This window comes from Balaenoptera musculus, chromosome 2, assembly GCF_009873245.2.
Source record: "Balaenoptera musculus isolate JJ_BM4_2016_0621 chromosome 2, mBalMus1.pri.v3, whole genome shotgun sequence".
Classification (NCBI taxonomy): domain Eukaryota; kingdom Metazoa; phylum Chordata; class Mammalia; order Artiodactyla; family Balaenopteridae; genus Balaenoptera; species Balaenoptera musculus.
The window spans coordinates 15,798,736-15,816,881 of record NC_045786.1 but is presented as its reverse complement, the minus strand read 5'-3'; the positions used below and the strand labels follow the sequence as shown (position 1 = coordinate 15,816,881).

The window sequence follows — 18,146 nt, the reverse complement described above, 5'->3', positions numbered from 1 at the left end:
CCAAGAGGTCTGTGTGAACTGCAAGTTATTGTTCCTCACAGGGCCTCAAACCCAGCCCCAAATACTCTCAATCCCTGAAGTTAGTTTGATGTAATCCTCAAGTATTATTTACTCTATGTGCCTGCAGAAACAAACATAAATCTTACTGAAGGGCGGTAACATCTTAGGCCCCAAATTATTTTACTTTTTGTTATATACATTGTCAAGCACTTAGACACAAAGGAGATGAGGCCACAGGAAAGAAAATAAAGTACAACAGTTAAAACTGAAACCAAAGAAAAAGCCCTCCAGGTAAAGCAGTTATATCCTTCATCCCCTCATGCACTCACTTCCTTTCTTGCGCAGTTTAAACTCCATGGTCTAATCTTGTAATGACTGCCATACACTGTCCTTTAACTGCCTTGGTGTCTTCTGGTATATCATAGTCACTAAAGCACAAACTGTTTAAATGTGGCTCTCAACCCTCTCAGAGCCAGAATCTGCATAGCGGAATGTGGCTGGAGAAGAAAACAAAACAGTGTTATCTGTTCTCACTTTAAATAGATGTTCACAACCCTAGATGGAATCTCGTACTCCCTAGGAATCACATTATGCTTCCCCACTCCGTTCCCTCTGCCCCCTCCCCCTCTTCTCAATGAATAACATTTTTCTCCTGTCTTCTCCAACATCTGTCTTACTTCCCTTTCTCTAGCTTGAGCTGATGCTTTTACAGCCTATTTCACTGAGAAAATAGGAACACCCGGAAAAGGACTTTCATGAGCTCCAGTATCCCTTCTACCCACTTTAAACTCTTTTCTCCTTTACTCTGAATAACATGCTCCTTCTAATGGTCAACTCTTTCTCTTGTAAGTAGAATCCATCTCTGTTTGCCTGTTCAACAACCTTGCTCCAGCGATTTTCCCTGTCTACCAGATCTTTTCTTCAGCATAAAAACATGTTTTTATTTCTCATGACTTAAAATCTTCTCTTGATCCCACTTCCTCCTCAGCTATCACATCATTTTTTCCCCTTTACAAAGTATAAACCTCAAAAGAATTAATTGTATTTTACTGTCTTCAACTTTTCTGATTTCTTTTTATCAATGGGGGCCTTGCTGCCACTATTCAAAATAAACTGTTCTCATCGAAGTTAGCAGTGATCTAGATTCAGTGGTCTATTCTCATTGTTCACCTGACCCATCAACAGCACTTGACAGAGATAATATTACCTGCTTCCTTAAAACACTTAACTTGCCTTGGATTCCATGACACTAGGAACCACTCTTCTGATTTTTCTCCTATGTTTATGCTTTATTCTTGCCACTCTGATTATTTTCTGATGTATATCTCCAGCCTGGACTTCTGATCTGAACTCCAGACTTGTATATCCAGCTCTCTACTTGACATGATCTCTTGAATACCTAATAGGAATCTCAACTCTAGTACTTCTGAAACTATAGTATTTCCTCTTCCTCTACTTCCCCCCAAACCTACTTATTCACAGTCTTCTCCACTTCATAAAATGGTACCTCCATTGTTTCAGGTCAAAGACTTTGAGATCATATTGATTCATTTCTCTTTCTCACACTCCATATCTGATGTCAGTTAATCCTATCATGTCTACCTTCAAAATACATCCAGAACGCCTCACTCATCCTTATTTTCATTGCAATCACTCTGGCCCAGACCATTGTCAGGTCTGGATTTTTGTACTATCTTCCTGCTTCTTTTCTTGCCCACCCCACCCACTCTGTCTTCTCTGAATACAGCAGCCACAGTGATCAGGTTAAGTCAGATTTTGTCACTTCTCTCCTTAAAACATCTCAATTTTTCTGCAATCTGACTCAAAATTAAAGCCAAAAAATTAAAGTAACCTCTCTGATTTTATGTCCATGAGGACAGATTTTTTTTTCTGGTTTCTTCCGCTCCGCTCTGACCCCCCCCCCCCGCCGCCGCCCCGCCGCTTTTTTTCACTGCTGTGTTCTTAGGCTGTATATCTGTGCCAAACATATAGCATGTACTCAATAAATATTTGTCAGATGAATGAAGAATGAATGAATGAATACATGATAGTTATTATGCTATTACAATTGCCTATTTGCTTATAAATTTCCCATGCTAGATTTTAAGCTACCTAATGGTGGGTACTATACATATAAAGTTTAATGTAGTTTGTGTTGACAACTGTGAAGGTTCTGAAACTTTACCCTAGTTATAAGCTAACAAGTTATCTGCCATAGTTTTATGGATGTCAGGAGGGGTGAGACTCCTGGGTCAGAGACAAAGGACTTTATTACTAATAGTATAACAAACAGCATGATAAACATCATGTTTGCCTTGTTTCCTCTTGCTTTCTGAGTCCCAGGGCAACACAGAGGGGCCCAGGTGGATGTACATATAAAGTGGGTTGGCATTACAGTTAAGAAAGCCTGAGCTTATGGAATCCAAATCTTTTATAGTGGGATTCAAACAAATTTGTCTGACCTTTGCTTTAGAGGGAAACATTATCTTTATTATATTATATTGGGTAAGAACTTGCCCTCTGGTAGACAGAATCACTATCTCTATTCTTCATGATTATTTGCTGTTTAAACATCCTTGAAAAGATGTTTGGAACAAATAGACAGTTAATGACTCAGCTTATAACACATGCAGAAATATGAGAGACCTATGGGGAATTGTCTTCCAGCAGTGTCTTTATTGGTCAGATCACAGGAGACCCTGAAAGTCATATGTAGAATAATGTAATTAATCATTCTTATTTCAAATGCAGTAATTTTGAATGCCAAATGTTATTTAGTTATTTATGCTTTAGTATTCTTTAAAATATTTCATTATTGCTATTTATTTTTATAGGCTTTTTAAATTTCATGGTACTTTTGCAAATATTCCCTTACTATTATATGTTTTAAATAACTAATGAATATTAACTATTGATGAAGTCTAGAGTTCAGTTACTTCAACCTTATCGTAATTCCAAACATATGACCATTTGAATGAATGGAAAAGCCTGAAGCTCAAAGCAATATAATTAGTAGAGAACATGTTTTAAAATAGGATATATAGTATTAATGCATTTGACGTTTGTAGTAACCTCTGCTTAATCAAACAAAGTACAACCTCAGTGAACTGAAGCCAACATACTGGAATACTCAATTAACTTTTGTCCTTCATGGAACTTTTAGGAAGGTCAAAAGGCTAGAGAAAAAAAAAAAGCTTCAAATAAACAGGGAGAGCCAATCTAGTGGACTTATTATATAGTTTAGAGTCTGCTTCCAGAGCATATCCTGTGGTTATGCATGTTTAGATTTTATATGATCTTGCATTAAAAACACATAGTACGTGCCTGGCATATAAGAATTGTCCAAAAATTGTTAGATATAATTATTATTACCTTTTAAACTACTAGAAACAGTATAATTTTTTTAAGAGCACAGGCTTTGACATCAAAGGTCTGGGAAGGAACTGTGTCAACAATAATGAGCCCTGAGAAATTATATGTTACTCGTCTTTCAGCCTTATGTTTCCCAGCTCTAAACTGGGGACAATATTCATATGTATATTTCAGGAAGAATAAGTAAGATAACATACGTATTGAATGCATGTCTTCCACACTGCATTTGTGCCTTTGCTGGTTCTCTGTAATCCACAGTGGTAGGCTCCAGTTTTCTAACTTTTTACAATTACCACCTGCATGTTTAGCCATTTTTTTCCCCCTAAACTTGGGCATCTTTTGCCTGTGTGGCTAAGACCAAAGGGAGTTTGAAGTTTAACCACATGATGTGTCAGGACATATTTCTGCCTATAAATTTTGTGTTTTCTTTAGAGCACTTATATTAATTAGTAGTTAACTATTAAGACTTTTTAAGAGTAGTTTCAGGTTCACAGAAAAATTGAGAAAAATGCGCCAAGTTTTCTCATATACCCCACACCCCCAGGCATCCATAGCCTCCTCCATTATCAACATCTCCCACCAGACTGGGACATTTGTTTACAATTGACGAACCTACACTGATACATCATAATCACTCAAAGTCAATTGTTTACATTAGGGTTCACCCTTGGTGTTGTACTTTCTATAGGTTTGGACAAATGTATAATGACAACTATCATTGTGGCATCGTATAGAGTCTTTTCACATAAAATATCCTTTGTGCTCCACCTCTTCCTCCTTCCCCTCACCCTCAGCTGCTGGCAACCACTGACTTTTTTATTACCTTTATAGCTTTTTAGATTGGCCACTTAGTAATATGCATTTAAGGTTGCTCCATGTCTTTTCATGGCTTGATAGCTCACTTCTTTTTAACACTGAATAATATTTCAGTGTCTGGATGTACCACAGTTTATTCATCCATTCACCAACAGAAGGACATCTTTGTTGCTTCCGAGTTTTGTCAATTGTGAATAAGGCGGCTATAAACATCTGTGTACAGAGTTTTCAACTCCTTTGGGTGAATACCAATAAGTACTCTTCTATACATTTTTAAGTCTTTATGTGAGGCCCAAATTGTCAGCCAGATTTCACCTTTGTATACTTCATGTTTATTCCTTACACATGAACCTCGGTAGGAATCATCCCAAGCCATCAAAGAAGTTCTAAAACGGTGAATCTGAAATGAGACAGCATCTGATTCTGTTGTTTCCCCCGCCACAAGTTTTCTTGGCTCCTACAGAAATTCATCTTCTTTTCCCTCAGTGAAAAGCTCTAAAAATGGCAGGGATAGTGTAGGGTGATGGACCTATTTGTTAGTCTACCAAATACCCCCTAGCACCCTTTCCCCAGGGACAGAGACTATAATTATACTGACATAACTAGTAGAAGCCACAGGGTAATATTACTCAAAAAATTCAAAGCTGCTAGAGTTACTAGCCTTTCTATCGATAGCCATAGAATAGACAAGCATAATTTTTGGAAATTCTGTGTCAGTAGACAACCTGTTTTGAATGTAACAGCCCCTAGCACAAAGCTCGGTGCACAATAAACCTCGAATAAATGATAACTGCAGTTGTTATTGCAAAATGTCGATTCTGATGATGATGATGATAATTGAGAAAGTCCATAATGTTGCTCTAGAAAACAGCGAAATATCCTTCAACCTCAATTATTAAAACTTACCCAGGATATTGTATTTCTAAGTAAAAGATTACATATTTTTCAAAAAACTGTTCTAATGAGGTGTATATTTGATTCCTGGCTAACAAGAAGGTTAATTTCATCTGATTATTACATCTCTGATTAATCAAGGTGAGGTTTTAATGTGTAGAGAAATCTAAATATATAGGAACAAAGTATACTAGAAAGGCACATTTGAATTTTAACAGCATAATCATCCCTTTAAAAATCACTATCTTTGAAGAGCCTTATCTAAGAGAACTACAGAATTGCTGCAATAGTTTCTTAAATTTTACTACTATTTGAATATTCATTTATTTCCACAGCAATATCTCCTGAGATAGCAGATGATAAGTTTCCCTTTCCAGGGATCTATGTGGGATAGATATATAGTAGCAATAACTTGTTTTCTTTCTCTATTTGCATAACAAAAACTGCGGGATCCTATTTTTTTGGATTATCTGAAATAGGAATCAAAAGTATTTGCTTTCCCTGGGATTGAAATAGCATCTACATACTGGAATCTATATATATTTATGAGTTATTTATATTTATAGAGATGGCTGTTGAAAATACGAAGAGTTAAATATTCTTAGCATTTATCCCTAACTTGTCTTATCATTATTGTTTTTCACTTTTGAGTAGCATTTAATTTTGCTTCACCACAGATTTCTAAACTTGAGAAATCTTTATTCTAGGTATAGCAGTAGTCTCTCCATTTTGCTGATTTCTATTTGTCTCTATTGAAATATAGTTATCTCTTGCTTATTAAAGTTGATGAAACATTCTTAAAGCATTTATTTTAAAATGTATTCATGCATTCTCATTGACTTTTGGTAAAATTTGAAAGTATTCTGCTGGCCATATTTTGGACCAGGAGACCTGATAGAAAACAAATATTTTTTGAGATCACATATTTCGTAGAAACTTAAAAAAAATCAATAGTGATTATGATGTTACTACTCAACTCACATTCCTCCCCACGTGGAAGGAAGCATTTTCAAAATTAAGCATGATTTATCATTAGGTAAAAATGCCTTTACAATTTAACTTTTTTTAATCTCACTGAGTGATTTACTTTATACTTTTATCTTCTAAATTTATTGTTTACTTCCTAAGTTATTTTTTTAAGGGAAAATCTATATAGTTTATTACTATATCCTTGGATAAAAATATCCAATGGCCAAGGATCCCAGTGTAGTAATCATCAATGGGGGCAAATCTTATTTTGCACTGGAGTCTGTAGTAACACCTGAATATCCACAGTAAGCAAATTCAGATTATGCCTTTTTGGTTCATCCCTTTTCCAATCTAATGACAATTAAAAGTTATTGTCAACAGTTGAAGAAAGAATATTAGACTAGGAGTTAGAATATTTGGATTTCAATCAGCCTCTACAACTTTCTAACTATATGACGTTGGTTAAGTTAAAAACTTCCCTAAACCTTCCTTTCTTCCTCTGTAAAGCAGCAATAATAATACCTTCTCCCAAGAGCTATTGTAAAAGCTAGATTTATATAAAGCCTTCAGTACAGGGTCTATTACATTAGGTATTCACCACATATTAGCTATAATTTGATACTGCTATTATTATAACATCCCATTCTTTCCCTTTCTCTCTCTTTTCTTCTTTTCCTCCTCCAGAATGTATTTGTGTAACTTAACTATTTCTCTTCATATTTACTTGAAAAGTAGGTCAAATTATTCTGCCTTCTGCCAATTAGGTGATGTATTCAATGCTTTGGGAAATAGTAAGCTCTACAAAAATTAGAGGTGAACATTCATATTAAATATAATGGATCTGAATTTTTCAAACATTAAATTTTTTAGAAGTAACTTTTCATGGTTTAGTGTAAAATACTTTGTAGGAACAATGCAGTCTTCCAGATGATGTAATAGCAGCAGAGAAACTAACATGAGTGTCAAAATAAATTAGGCAGACCTTGGCAATTCTATAAGCAATGTGGCTGAATGATGCTGTTTCTTAGAATATTTGGAAAATATTCTTAAATTGATAATTTTGCCTTATCAATTTCCATTATGAAAAGCACAATTCTGAGTTTTTGGGAGGATCAGATAGGATCCTTTTTTTCATCAACTGTGGCTTTAATGTACTTAGGGAAGAGTAACAAGGTGATTTCCAAGGGAAGAAGGGTTGTCTACCCTTCTTAAAGTGTGTGATCACCTTGGAGAGCCAACCTAAAAGCTACGTTTTTGTTCTTCAGTTTCCGAATGTGGCTTTGAAGCAGATAGCTGTGGTTGGTTTGAAGCAGCTAGTGAGGATGATTTTGACTGGACCTGGAGCTCTAGAAGCAACCTCTCTGCTGATTTTGAGCAACAGGCTCCACCTTGGGATCACACTCGCAACACATCTCAAGGTAAGAAGCATGCACAGTGTCTCTGTACCTACAGACTTTCCCCAGCTTACGGTGGTTTGACCTAATGATATGTCAACTTTATGATGGTGTGAAAGGAGATACGTGTTCAGTAGAAACTGTACTTCACATTTTGAATTTTGACCTTTCCCTGGGCTAGCAGTATACTTGTGATACTCTCCCCTGATGCTGGGCAGAGGCAGAGCCACTGCTCCCAGTCAGCCATGCAATCACCATGGTGGACAATTGATACACTGACAACCGTTCTGTTTTTCACTTTCAGTACAGCATTCAAAAAATTACATGAGATATTCAACACTTTAGTATAAAATAGGCCCTGAGATGATTTTGCCCAACTGTGGGCTAATGTAAATTTTCTGAGCATGGTTAAGGTAGGCTCGGCTAAGCTGTGATGTTCGGTAGGTCAGGGGTATTAAATGCATTTTGGACTTTGATATTTTCAATTTACGATGGGTTTATCAGACGTAACTTCATCTTAAGTCAAGGAAGATCTGTAGTTCACTTTACCTTTGCTCGGGTCTGAGAAGAGAAAGAGAAGCAGTAAAGTTCTGTGTTAACTACAACAAATAGTAGGATAGTTGAATATTGTCGATTATATTTATGTTGTCAACATAGAACCACTCCTTTATGGGTTTTGGAGATAGAATATAGATACATTTTTGGCTGAATTAACTGGAATTACCAGTTGTTTTTGGCATAATTTTGACCTAGCTCTAGATAATAGTTTAATATTTATAAGAGTAAATTTGACTAACAGTCACTTTTGTTGATTTTTAATTGTTGTATAATCTTCAGTGTAGGGTTTACAGACAGATGTCTCATTTTAGAATTTAGTAGATTAAACTTATGGTTTCTTTTCTGTATCCCAATAGGGCACTTTATGTTCATTCTGAAGAAAAGCAACAGCTTATCACAAATTGCTAAACTCCAGAGCCCAACTTTCAGCCAGACAGGACCTGGATGCACACTTTCCTTCTGGTAAATAGTAAAAACAATGGTCAACTACTCTAGCAGCCCGGCGGTTCCAGGCATACTCCGGCATTTACTAGATACTGTAATTTGTCCTGTAATCTGGCTTTGCTTTAAAAATAGCTATTGCATTAGATCCACACAATTAGCATTTTACTTAGGAGCACATTATCAGTATTTGTTGTGTTCTTTCTTAAGATGAAAGGGACTCTCCCTCCAACAATGGATTATAATTTAATTAACACTGCTTCCTGTGTTCTGGACTAAACTCCTTGAGAAATGTTCATGGGGTCCTGAGAGCCAGAATATGCACCTCGGCAGATAAGCTCTTGCAAATAGGTGGCCACAATTACTGCAATAATAAATAAAGGCATCTATTTTTATAACTCATTTTTAATTGACTGTTAACTGAGTGGAAGAGTCTAAAAGTTAAATATTTAGTCTATTCCATAAATCATTTCCATTTCTTTTGCTTGTTCTCTTTCAGGTTTTATAACTATGGCCTATCAGTGGGAGCAGCTGAGTTACAGCTACACATGGAAAATTCCAGTGACTCCACAGTACTCTGGAGAGTATTATATAACCAGGGCAACCAGTGGTCACAGGCAACTGTTCAGCTTGGACGCCTTACTCAGCCCTTCCATCTGTCACTACATAAAGTCAGCCTTGGCATTTATGATGGGGTCTCGGCTATTGATGATGTCAGATTTGAAAATTGTATTCTCCCACCCCCTTCGAAGAGCTGCAAAGGGCCAGATCATTTCTGGTGTCTACACACTAAGACTTGCATAAAAAAGCTTCAGTTATGTGATCTGGTGGATGACTGTGGTGATTATACTGATGAGGTCAACTGTGGTAAGTACTTTTCTTTCTGGTCCCTCTTACTCATTTTGATGTGGTGATCTTGATTGGTTCACTGTTTTCTAGTCAGTCAAGACAAAGGCCCTAAGCATTGTTCCAAAGTCAATGAATGTTATGTGTGATTAATTAGTCAAGCCATCAGTATTTATTATGTACATTTATGAATTGGATACTAGAGATATAGTGATGAGCACAGTTATACAGAGTCCCTGACCTCAGGGAGCTTACAGTCCAATTGAGCAGATAAATATTCACATATTTAAAAAATAAATGTAAAATGACAGTTTTGACAGGAGTTTCAAATGGGGGTGCTATGGCTTTCTATAATTATGGCATTGGACTTTCTAGAGGTGGTGACTTAGCTGAGATCTGAAAAATAATAAGTAAATGCATGTATGCAAAGCCCTGATAGATGACTGCATGGCAGCTGCAAGATACCCAGTATGGCTGGAGTAAGGCAACAGGGGGAAACAGGATGCAACATAAGGATGGAGATGGAGGCCAGATTAGCAGATCTTTGTGGACCGTCTTAAGGAAGTTTTCCGTCATCTGAAGGTTTTTAAGAAGGAAGGTAATATAATAAAATTGGCAGATTTAAAAATGTCACTGTGGATACAGTGTAATGAATGGATTAGAGGAGAGTAGATTCAGGAGATTTACTAGGAGGCCATTGGCAGTAGTTCCCCGGAGAGGGGTTGGCAGCCTGTATCACAGTGACAAGTGGTGGAGATGGATGGACTAAAGTTGGAGGAGGGATATTTAGTAGAGACGTTTAAAAATCTTCTGGCTATAGGGAGCAGAGAGTGAGGTGTCAAAGATAAGCCCCGAGCTTCCGGTTTAAATTACTAAAAAGTTTATCGTACCTGATGATTATGTATGTCTTGCAATTTAATAAACCTGGCTCCTGGTAGTGCCTAGTGCATTTGCTCCTGAAAATGAGTCAGAGGCTAAGAGATGTTTTTCTTTTTTAATTACCAACATCAGTCAGAAAGTTTGCATCTTTCTTTACCCAGAAATAGCAACAATTCTTTAAATTCAAGTTATGTGCCTATTAAATTGGGAGGCTTACCATAAACCAAAGTAAAGCCATCAAATGCTTGGTACATCATAGGAAACATTACATTGAGAAATTTCCATATAAACCATTGTAGAGAGTTTTGCACATATGTGGTATTTAATAGTCAGGCACATTAAAGTCAGAATTACCATGCAGCTCGTTACACAGCTAATACCTTTAGTGCATATAAATAAAATTGATGATTTCGACAATGGCTGTTATAAGAAGTGTTGCTTGTCCTAAAGTAATTTATTTTTGCAAATTTAGAAAGCCTTTTCATCTTTTTCATGCACTTCAAATCCCATTTCTTAAAAAACGTTGATCTGTTACTGAAAATAAGCAAATTATCCTTCAAACTTCTCAGCATTAACTGAGTAGAAGGGGATTATCAAAATACTTCTTGTGACTAAGTATCAGTGAAAGGAAATGGTAGTGACTGTCAGTTTCTCTCGCAGCCTTCCATCTAGACATAGTAATTTTTTTTAAATGGAGACTTCCTTTTTTTTTTTTTTTTTTTCCTTGGCTGCGCCACACGGCATACAAGATCTCAGTTCCCCGACCAGGGATCGAACCACACCCCCTGCAGTGGAAGTGCATAGTCTTAACCACTGGACCGCCAGGGAAGTCCCTAGACATAGTAATTTATTAACATAGAATGCGTTAGACATCCAGAAATTGATGCTCTATTTTCTAAAGTATGTTTAGAACGTGGTCTTTCATTTAAGGGTGGAGCCACGTGCCTTCCCTTTTGAAATAAAAATTGAGCATGCAGTCAGTATGAAGACAGGCAATGTAAAAATCTGTTGCCTTTAGTGCCAGTTTTATGTCAAAAACCTCAGTAGCTTGACATCCCCCTTCCTCTGCACAACCCAAGACTGACACCTGCAGGGGACCTGTGGGGTCCAGTTCACGTCCCAGCTGCGTTGATTTGTCACAAGTGAGGAAACATCAAAGGAAAGCTCATCTCCCATTTGCCATTTACTCACTTGATTCCCTTCATTAGGTCTAAGCTCCTGTTCTCTGGTTTTCAGAGACAGATGATTTGTTCTTGCCTGGCTGCATTTATTCACATATCCTTTTATTTATTGTTTCAGAATATTTGTTCACTTTGGCACCAAGTGCCGTTATAAGATGAATGGTTAAAGGCCAGCTGACGTTTGTCTTTCAAAAATATTAACTTATGTAAATGAAGCTAAAATGTGGAACTCCTCCTTAATTTAAAATCCTGTCCCTTCTGCCCAAATACTGTCAAATGTATTTGTATACATTTGTATACAAATACAGTGTTTGTATATTCTATCCCATTTATTCTAAACAAGTACTTGGTGTTGACAAAATCATCACATCTTGAAAAATGCATACATTCCTATATCCTACAAATGTAGGTAGAGTATTCAGTTGATAAGGGACTGGTCAATTCTTTAAAAGTGCTTTGAATTCTTCTACTGACTGAAGGGAGTTAGAGGTTTAAAAGCACCAGCTCAAAGGAGCCACAATCCAGTGAGAAGAAAAGATTACCACTGAGGAGACACAGCTAAGAACTGGCAAAACAGGCATAATAATAAGCATAAATAGAGATAGAGAGAGGGGTGAGAGGTTTAGGGCACGTTGGTAAATTGGTGCATGCCAAGGGGAAAGGTAGTTGGGGACGAACAGGAAGTTATTTTAATCTGGGAAGAGTGAAGCTTGAAAGATAGAGAAGTTTAGATTTAAGCTGAGATTAAATGAGTCAATATTAAATGATTCTCCATGGAGAAAAAAATAAACTACCATTTAAAAGATGGTCATTCTTTTACAAGTGTGGAGGGATGCTTGAAACTGGGGCAGGGTGGAACCAGAGAGAAGAATTTGATTTCACAGTGAGGTCTGGAGAATACCTGCATCAGAATCATCTTGGGTGCTTGTTAAAAATATGGATTCTTGGGCTTCACTCCATACCTGACATAGTAGTGTTTGTGCAGGACTTTACCATGGAGTAAGCAATTTTACCATGCGCCCCAGGGGATTCTGAAAGATAGAGATTTGTTAAATTATGACTCTTGTTAGCCCTGCATGTTAGAGTCACCAAGTGAGCTAGTAAAGTATCCTGATGTTTGGCTACACCATTTGAACTAATTAAATCAACATGTCTGGAGGTGAATTCTGAGCTTTATTGTTATTTTTTTTTAATGTTCACTGGTGATTGGAACATTCAGCTAAAGTTGAAATCCACTGAGCCAGAAGTTTGTTGCAGCAAGCCAGCCATGGGGTAGTGATCATTTGCATAGAGTTATGGTAATAACAGTGGGCAAGGGATGGGTAGAAAAGGCATTTGGGAAATAATGGCCAAAGTAATTCCACCTTCTGGCTATAAAATATTATTATTTGATGTATTATCTAAGATTTAGTTACTCTTTTAAACATTTTGCTTTAATGTTGCATTAAAAAAATTAAAGTGGTTTACCTTGGCAGGAGCAAAGTATCTACTATTGATAGTATTCCCATTCATAGTTATTTTCGTCCTTGATTATCTTTTGATTTTATTTCATGCCAATTTCAGTACCTGAACTTCAGTGTGACTTTGAAAATGGAATTTGTAACTGGGAACAAGATACAGAAGATGACTTTGATTGGACCTGGAACCAGGGTCCAACGTCAACACTTAATACAGGGCCGATGAAGGATAATACTTTGGGCACAGCTAAAGGACACTATCTCTATATAGAATCTTCCGAACCACAAGTTTTCCAACACCGAGCTGCTTTACTCAGCCCGATCCTTAATGCCACTGACGTGGAGGGCTGCACCTTCCGCTTTTATTACCACATGTTCGGAAAGCACATTTACAAGCTGGCCATCTACCAGCGAATCTGGAACAACACAAGAGGACAGCTGCTATGGCAGATATTTGGGAATCAAGGCAACATTTGGATAAGGAAACACCTCAACATTTTCAGCAGGAGGCCTTTTCAGGTATGGATAATGAGCTTCACAAGGTGTATTGGAAATGCGTCAGGATGTGTAAGTAATATGAAAGATCACTATATTCTTGAATTAAAAGTAAGTGAAATTTGATCAGTTACTTTGACACACATTTGTCATTTAATTAAGGGTGTACCAAAGCTCGTTAGGCTGCTTTCCTCCTTGACTACCCACAATAATGTGTGATTAAAGTCTCTAAAGCTGGACACATGGCATTGGACACAGCTGCAGGTTCCTCCAGTTTTAAGTAATTGTTGTGCTGAAATGAAAAACTTGGAGGAAAAGAGTTTCACACAATCTTTTGTCTTCTGCAAAAAGTTCAGACTCTCAAATTTGTTATTTTGAATCTATCATTTGACTTTTTCACATTTTCGTAGGTAAGCAAAAAACATCCAGGAAGAGTGCAGGCTTTGTTGGAAAAGCTATTCTGGGGCAGAACCAGAATCTAGGTTTCGTACTCCTGGTGGAATATTCTTTACTCTAAGTCTTACCTACCTTCTCCTGAAAGTCAGACTTGCAATAGAAAGTTCAAATGCTTATGTGGCTTTTACAGTTTTGTGAAGGACTTTTGCATATATTATCTATTTGATTCAGCAATTCCTTGAAGTGGGTAAGTCAGAGATCCTTTTTGCCAATTTTATAGATATAAAGGAAAAAACTCAGGTTGTTGTTTACCCCTGGCCAAATAGATGGTAAGCAGGAAAGCAAGGACTTGGGCTAGAACCCACAAGTGTCTAGTTAATTCATGTTCTTTCTGCTTCCAATATATCATACAGCCTGTAACGTGTAGGAGCGTTGAATATTGTTTTCTCCTTTTGGCGAAATAGATCTACTACGTATGATATATTGGAAGAAACTTCTTACCTTTACTGGCTAAACTTTTTTTTTTTTTTTTTTTTTTACATATACCAAACTTCTCAGTTACCCTAATTGAAAGCACTGTCTTTATCTGAATGTCTCGAGTTAACAGTTTTGTAGCCAAGAACTTAGCTCCAGGCCAGCTGGTACATCAATGCCATCATGGATGTACATTGTACGTGCTCAGTAGAGAACACATTGGGATTGGTGATTTGTCCAGATAGACGTAAGCTGAAATCATGAGAACTAATCTGCCATGTGCAGAGTGATATCTTGCAGTTCAGCCCCAATGGTAAGATGCATGTAATCGTGTGAAATGAAATTGAAGCGGGATCTTTGACTTTTATTTAATAATGGCTTATCCACTTCAAATTAATTCTTAGCCTAATCAGGTCAATTGTAATTTGGGCTTAACTAGTATTTAATGGATAAACTCTACTTATGATATTTAGTCGAGCATTGGTTTCCAGAAGAAAATCAGCTTGACACGGGAACAGCTTCAGAGTCAGTTGACCATGGAACTAACCAAGGAATCCTTTGGTTGTGAATCTAAAACATAAATATTGAGGTTTGAAACCCATCCTGGCTTACACAGAATGCTCTATTTGATTTTATCCAAGGGTTCTTTTTTTTTTTTTCAATGAATTTTAGGTATGAAAAGGTGAAATCAGAGATTTTGCATGCTGTGTAGATGATTTGTTTAAGATAGTAAGGACTGGGTCCAGTTTAAGCAACAGGATGTGTTTGTTCATTGGGAAATGGATATACGTAGCTTCTGTTCCAGCGAGCAAGAGCAGCAACAACCAACGTTTTCATTAACTGTGATTCTGCAGGTGAAATTACCTGGTATCATGCCCAGCAGATAACAGGTACTCATTAAATATTTGTTTAAAAGAAAAATTCAAAGATTTTTCAGGATCATTCATTTAAAATGAAATACATAGGATAGGACCAGATTGTACATGCAGGTATAGGAACTGTTTGGCTTATTAATGTCAGTTGAAATAATCAGCCACTGCTTTTATGCGTGGCATGGTCAGCAAGTCATTGCATATAAAACTTCAGGTCAAACTTCTAATTTTTATTATGAGCTTTACTGAGATATAATTGATGTATTATAAACTATACATATTGAAAGTTTTGAAACCATCACCACAATCGAGATAATTCAAATATAAATGTACTGCATTTCTAAAACTTTCCTGATATCCCTTCGTAATACCTCCTTCTGGCCCTCACTTCCATCCCTGATAACCACTGAACTTCCTCTCAGTATACATTAACGTACACTTCCCAAACTTTTATACTATAAGTGAAATAGTACAGTGTGTACGTTTTTTCTGATGTATTTCATTCAGTATAATTATCTTGAGATTCATTCTTATTACAGAATATATCAATACTTCATTTTCTATTGCTGAATAGTATTCCATTATATGGATACAGCACAGCTTCTCCATTTACCTATTGATCAGAATATGGGTTGCTTGTAGTTTGGGCTATTATAAATAAATCTGCTGTGAATATTTGTGTGTAAGCATTTATATGAACATCTGCTTTCATTTCTCTTGGGTAAATACCCAGGAGTGGAATGGCTGGATCATATAGAAGGAGTATGTTTAAGTTTTTAAGAAACTCTTCCACTGTTTTTCAAAGTATACCATTTTTTTTTAACATCTTTATTGGAGTATAATTGCTTTACAATGGTGTGTTAGTTTCTGCTTTATAACAAAGTGAATCAGTTATACATATACATATGTCCCCATATCTCTTCCCTCTTGCGTCTCCCTCCCTCCCACCCTCCCTATCCCACCCCTCTAGGTGGTCACAACAAAGTATACCATTTTTGATTCCCAGCAAAATATGAGAGTTCCAGTTCCTCCACATCCTAGTTAATACTTGTTATTATCAGTCTTCTTAATTTTAACCATTCCAAGCATACAGTGGTTATCTCATTGTGGTATTGATTGCATTGACCTAAGCATTAATTATGTTGAGCGTATTTTTATGTGCTTATTTGCCAAATGAATGTCTAGTTTCAATTGTCTGTTCAAATCTTTTGCCCTCTTTTTAAATTGGGGTTTTTTGTTTTCTTATTATTGAATTGTGAGCTTTTAAAATATTTTCAGGATGCAAACCTTTTATCAGTTATATATGAATTACAAGTATTTTCTCCTAGTTTGTAGCTTGTCCTTTCATTCTTTTAAGAGATTTTTTTGAAGAGCATATTCTTTTGAATTTTGGTGAAGTCCAACTTACCAATATGTTATCCTATGTATCAAGCTTTTGGGTTGTATCTAAGAAAGGTTTAACTCAGAGTCCCCAGAACTTTCTCCTCCTCTCTCTCCTCTCCTTTAGAAACATCAATTACACATAAATTAAGCTGCTCAAAGTTGTCTCACATTAACAAAATGAAGACTAAAAGTTATACAGTCATCTCAATACTTGCAGATAGAGCATTTGACAAAATTCAGCAATTTTTTTCTTATTAAAAATCTCTCAACAAATTAGGTACAGAAGGAATATACTTCAACATAATAAATATGGTAGGTCCACAGATAACATTAACTCAGTCATGAAAAGCTGAAAGCTTTTCTTCTAAAATCAGAAACAAGACAATGAGAGGCTCACTCTCACCATTTCTATACAAGGTAGTACTGGAAGTCCTAGCCAGAGGAATTAGGCAATAAAAATAAATAAAATGCATCCAAATCAGGAATGAAGTAGTAAAACTGTCTGTGTTTGCAGATGGCATGATCTTGTATATAGAAACCTCTAAACACTCCACCAAAGAACTTTTATAACTAGTCAATGAATTCAATATAGTTGTATGATAGTAAATCAACATACAAAAATTAGTTTCATTTCTATGCGAACAGTGAATGATCTGAAAACAAAATTAAGAAAACAATCCCATTTACAATATCACCAAAAAGAATAACATATTTAGGAATAAATTTAACCAAAGAGGTGAAAGATCTGTACACTGAGAACTATAAGACATTATTGAAAGAATTTGTAAGACTAGTAAATTGATAGATGTCCTATTTTCGTGATTTGGAAGCATTAATATTGTTAAAGTATTCATACTACCCAAAGGGATCTATAGATTCAGTGCAATCTCTCTTGACATTCACTTTTTATGGAATTAGGAAAACAATGCTAAAATTTGTACAGAATCCCAAAAGACCCTGAATAGTCAAAGCAATCTTGAGAAAGAGGAACAAAGCTGGAGTCATCACTGTTCCTGATTTCAAACTGTAGTACACAGTACTTATATTCAAAACATTTTGTTTCTGGCTTAAAAACATACACATAGAGAACCCAGAATAGAGAACCTAGAAGTGGACCCAAACATATAGTCAACTAATCTTTTTGAAGGGTTGCAAGAATACATGGGGAAAGGATAGTCTCTCTTTAGTAAATGGTACTGGGAAACCGGAAAAATATAATATTATCTTGAATGTTTTGATTTTCAAATTCAATATGTAACAACTCAAAGATTAATAAATCCAGTGATTCCTTGAGTAAACTGTTTTTCCAATAAGATCACAATTTAGTAAACTAATAATTTTGACTCTCCAAATGCTACCCTGGTGGTCTGAAAAATGTGTTTATTTATGGAGAATGATAGATTGATTCCAAAAGGCTAATTTTCAAAATATATGAATGTTGTGAAATTGTACCTATTTTCCCTACATGTTTCCTAAATATATTTTAGAGGACACTTCCAGATTTCCATAATACAGAAAAAAAAATTATGCTGTAATAGCCTTATGTAGGAGAATAATGGCATGGAAGATACCTAAATGTCCATCGACAGATGAATGAATAAAGAAGATGAGATATATATATATTTATATATATATATATATATATATATATATAAAATGGGATATTAGCCATAAAAAAGAATGAAATAATGCTATTTGCAGCAACATGGATGGACCTAG

At 36.1% G+C, this 18,146-nt stretch overlaps 1 protein-coding gene across 1 annotated transcript in view; it reads left to right on the top strand.

The window, feature by feature from the left end:
• The window catches only part of MALRD1 (MAM and LDL receptor class A domain containing 1), a 612,855-nt gene that overhangs the window by 145,873 nt on the left and 448,836 nt on the right, over positions 1–18,146 (top strand). Inside the window, exons 15-18 of the mRNA XM_036841268.1 lie at positions 7,317–7,469; positions 8,360–8,465; positions 8,944–9,311; positions 12,914–13,326. Coding sequence (XP_036697163.1) covers positions 7,317–7,469; positions 8,360–8,465; positions 8,944–9,311; positions 12,914–13,326 — 1,040 coding nt within the window. The remainder of the gene's footprint in view (positions 1–7,316; positions 7,470–8,359; positions 8,466–8,943; positions 9,312–12,913; positions 13,327–18,146) is intronic.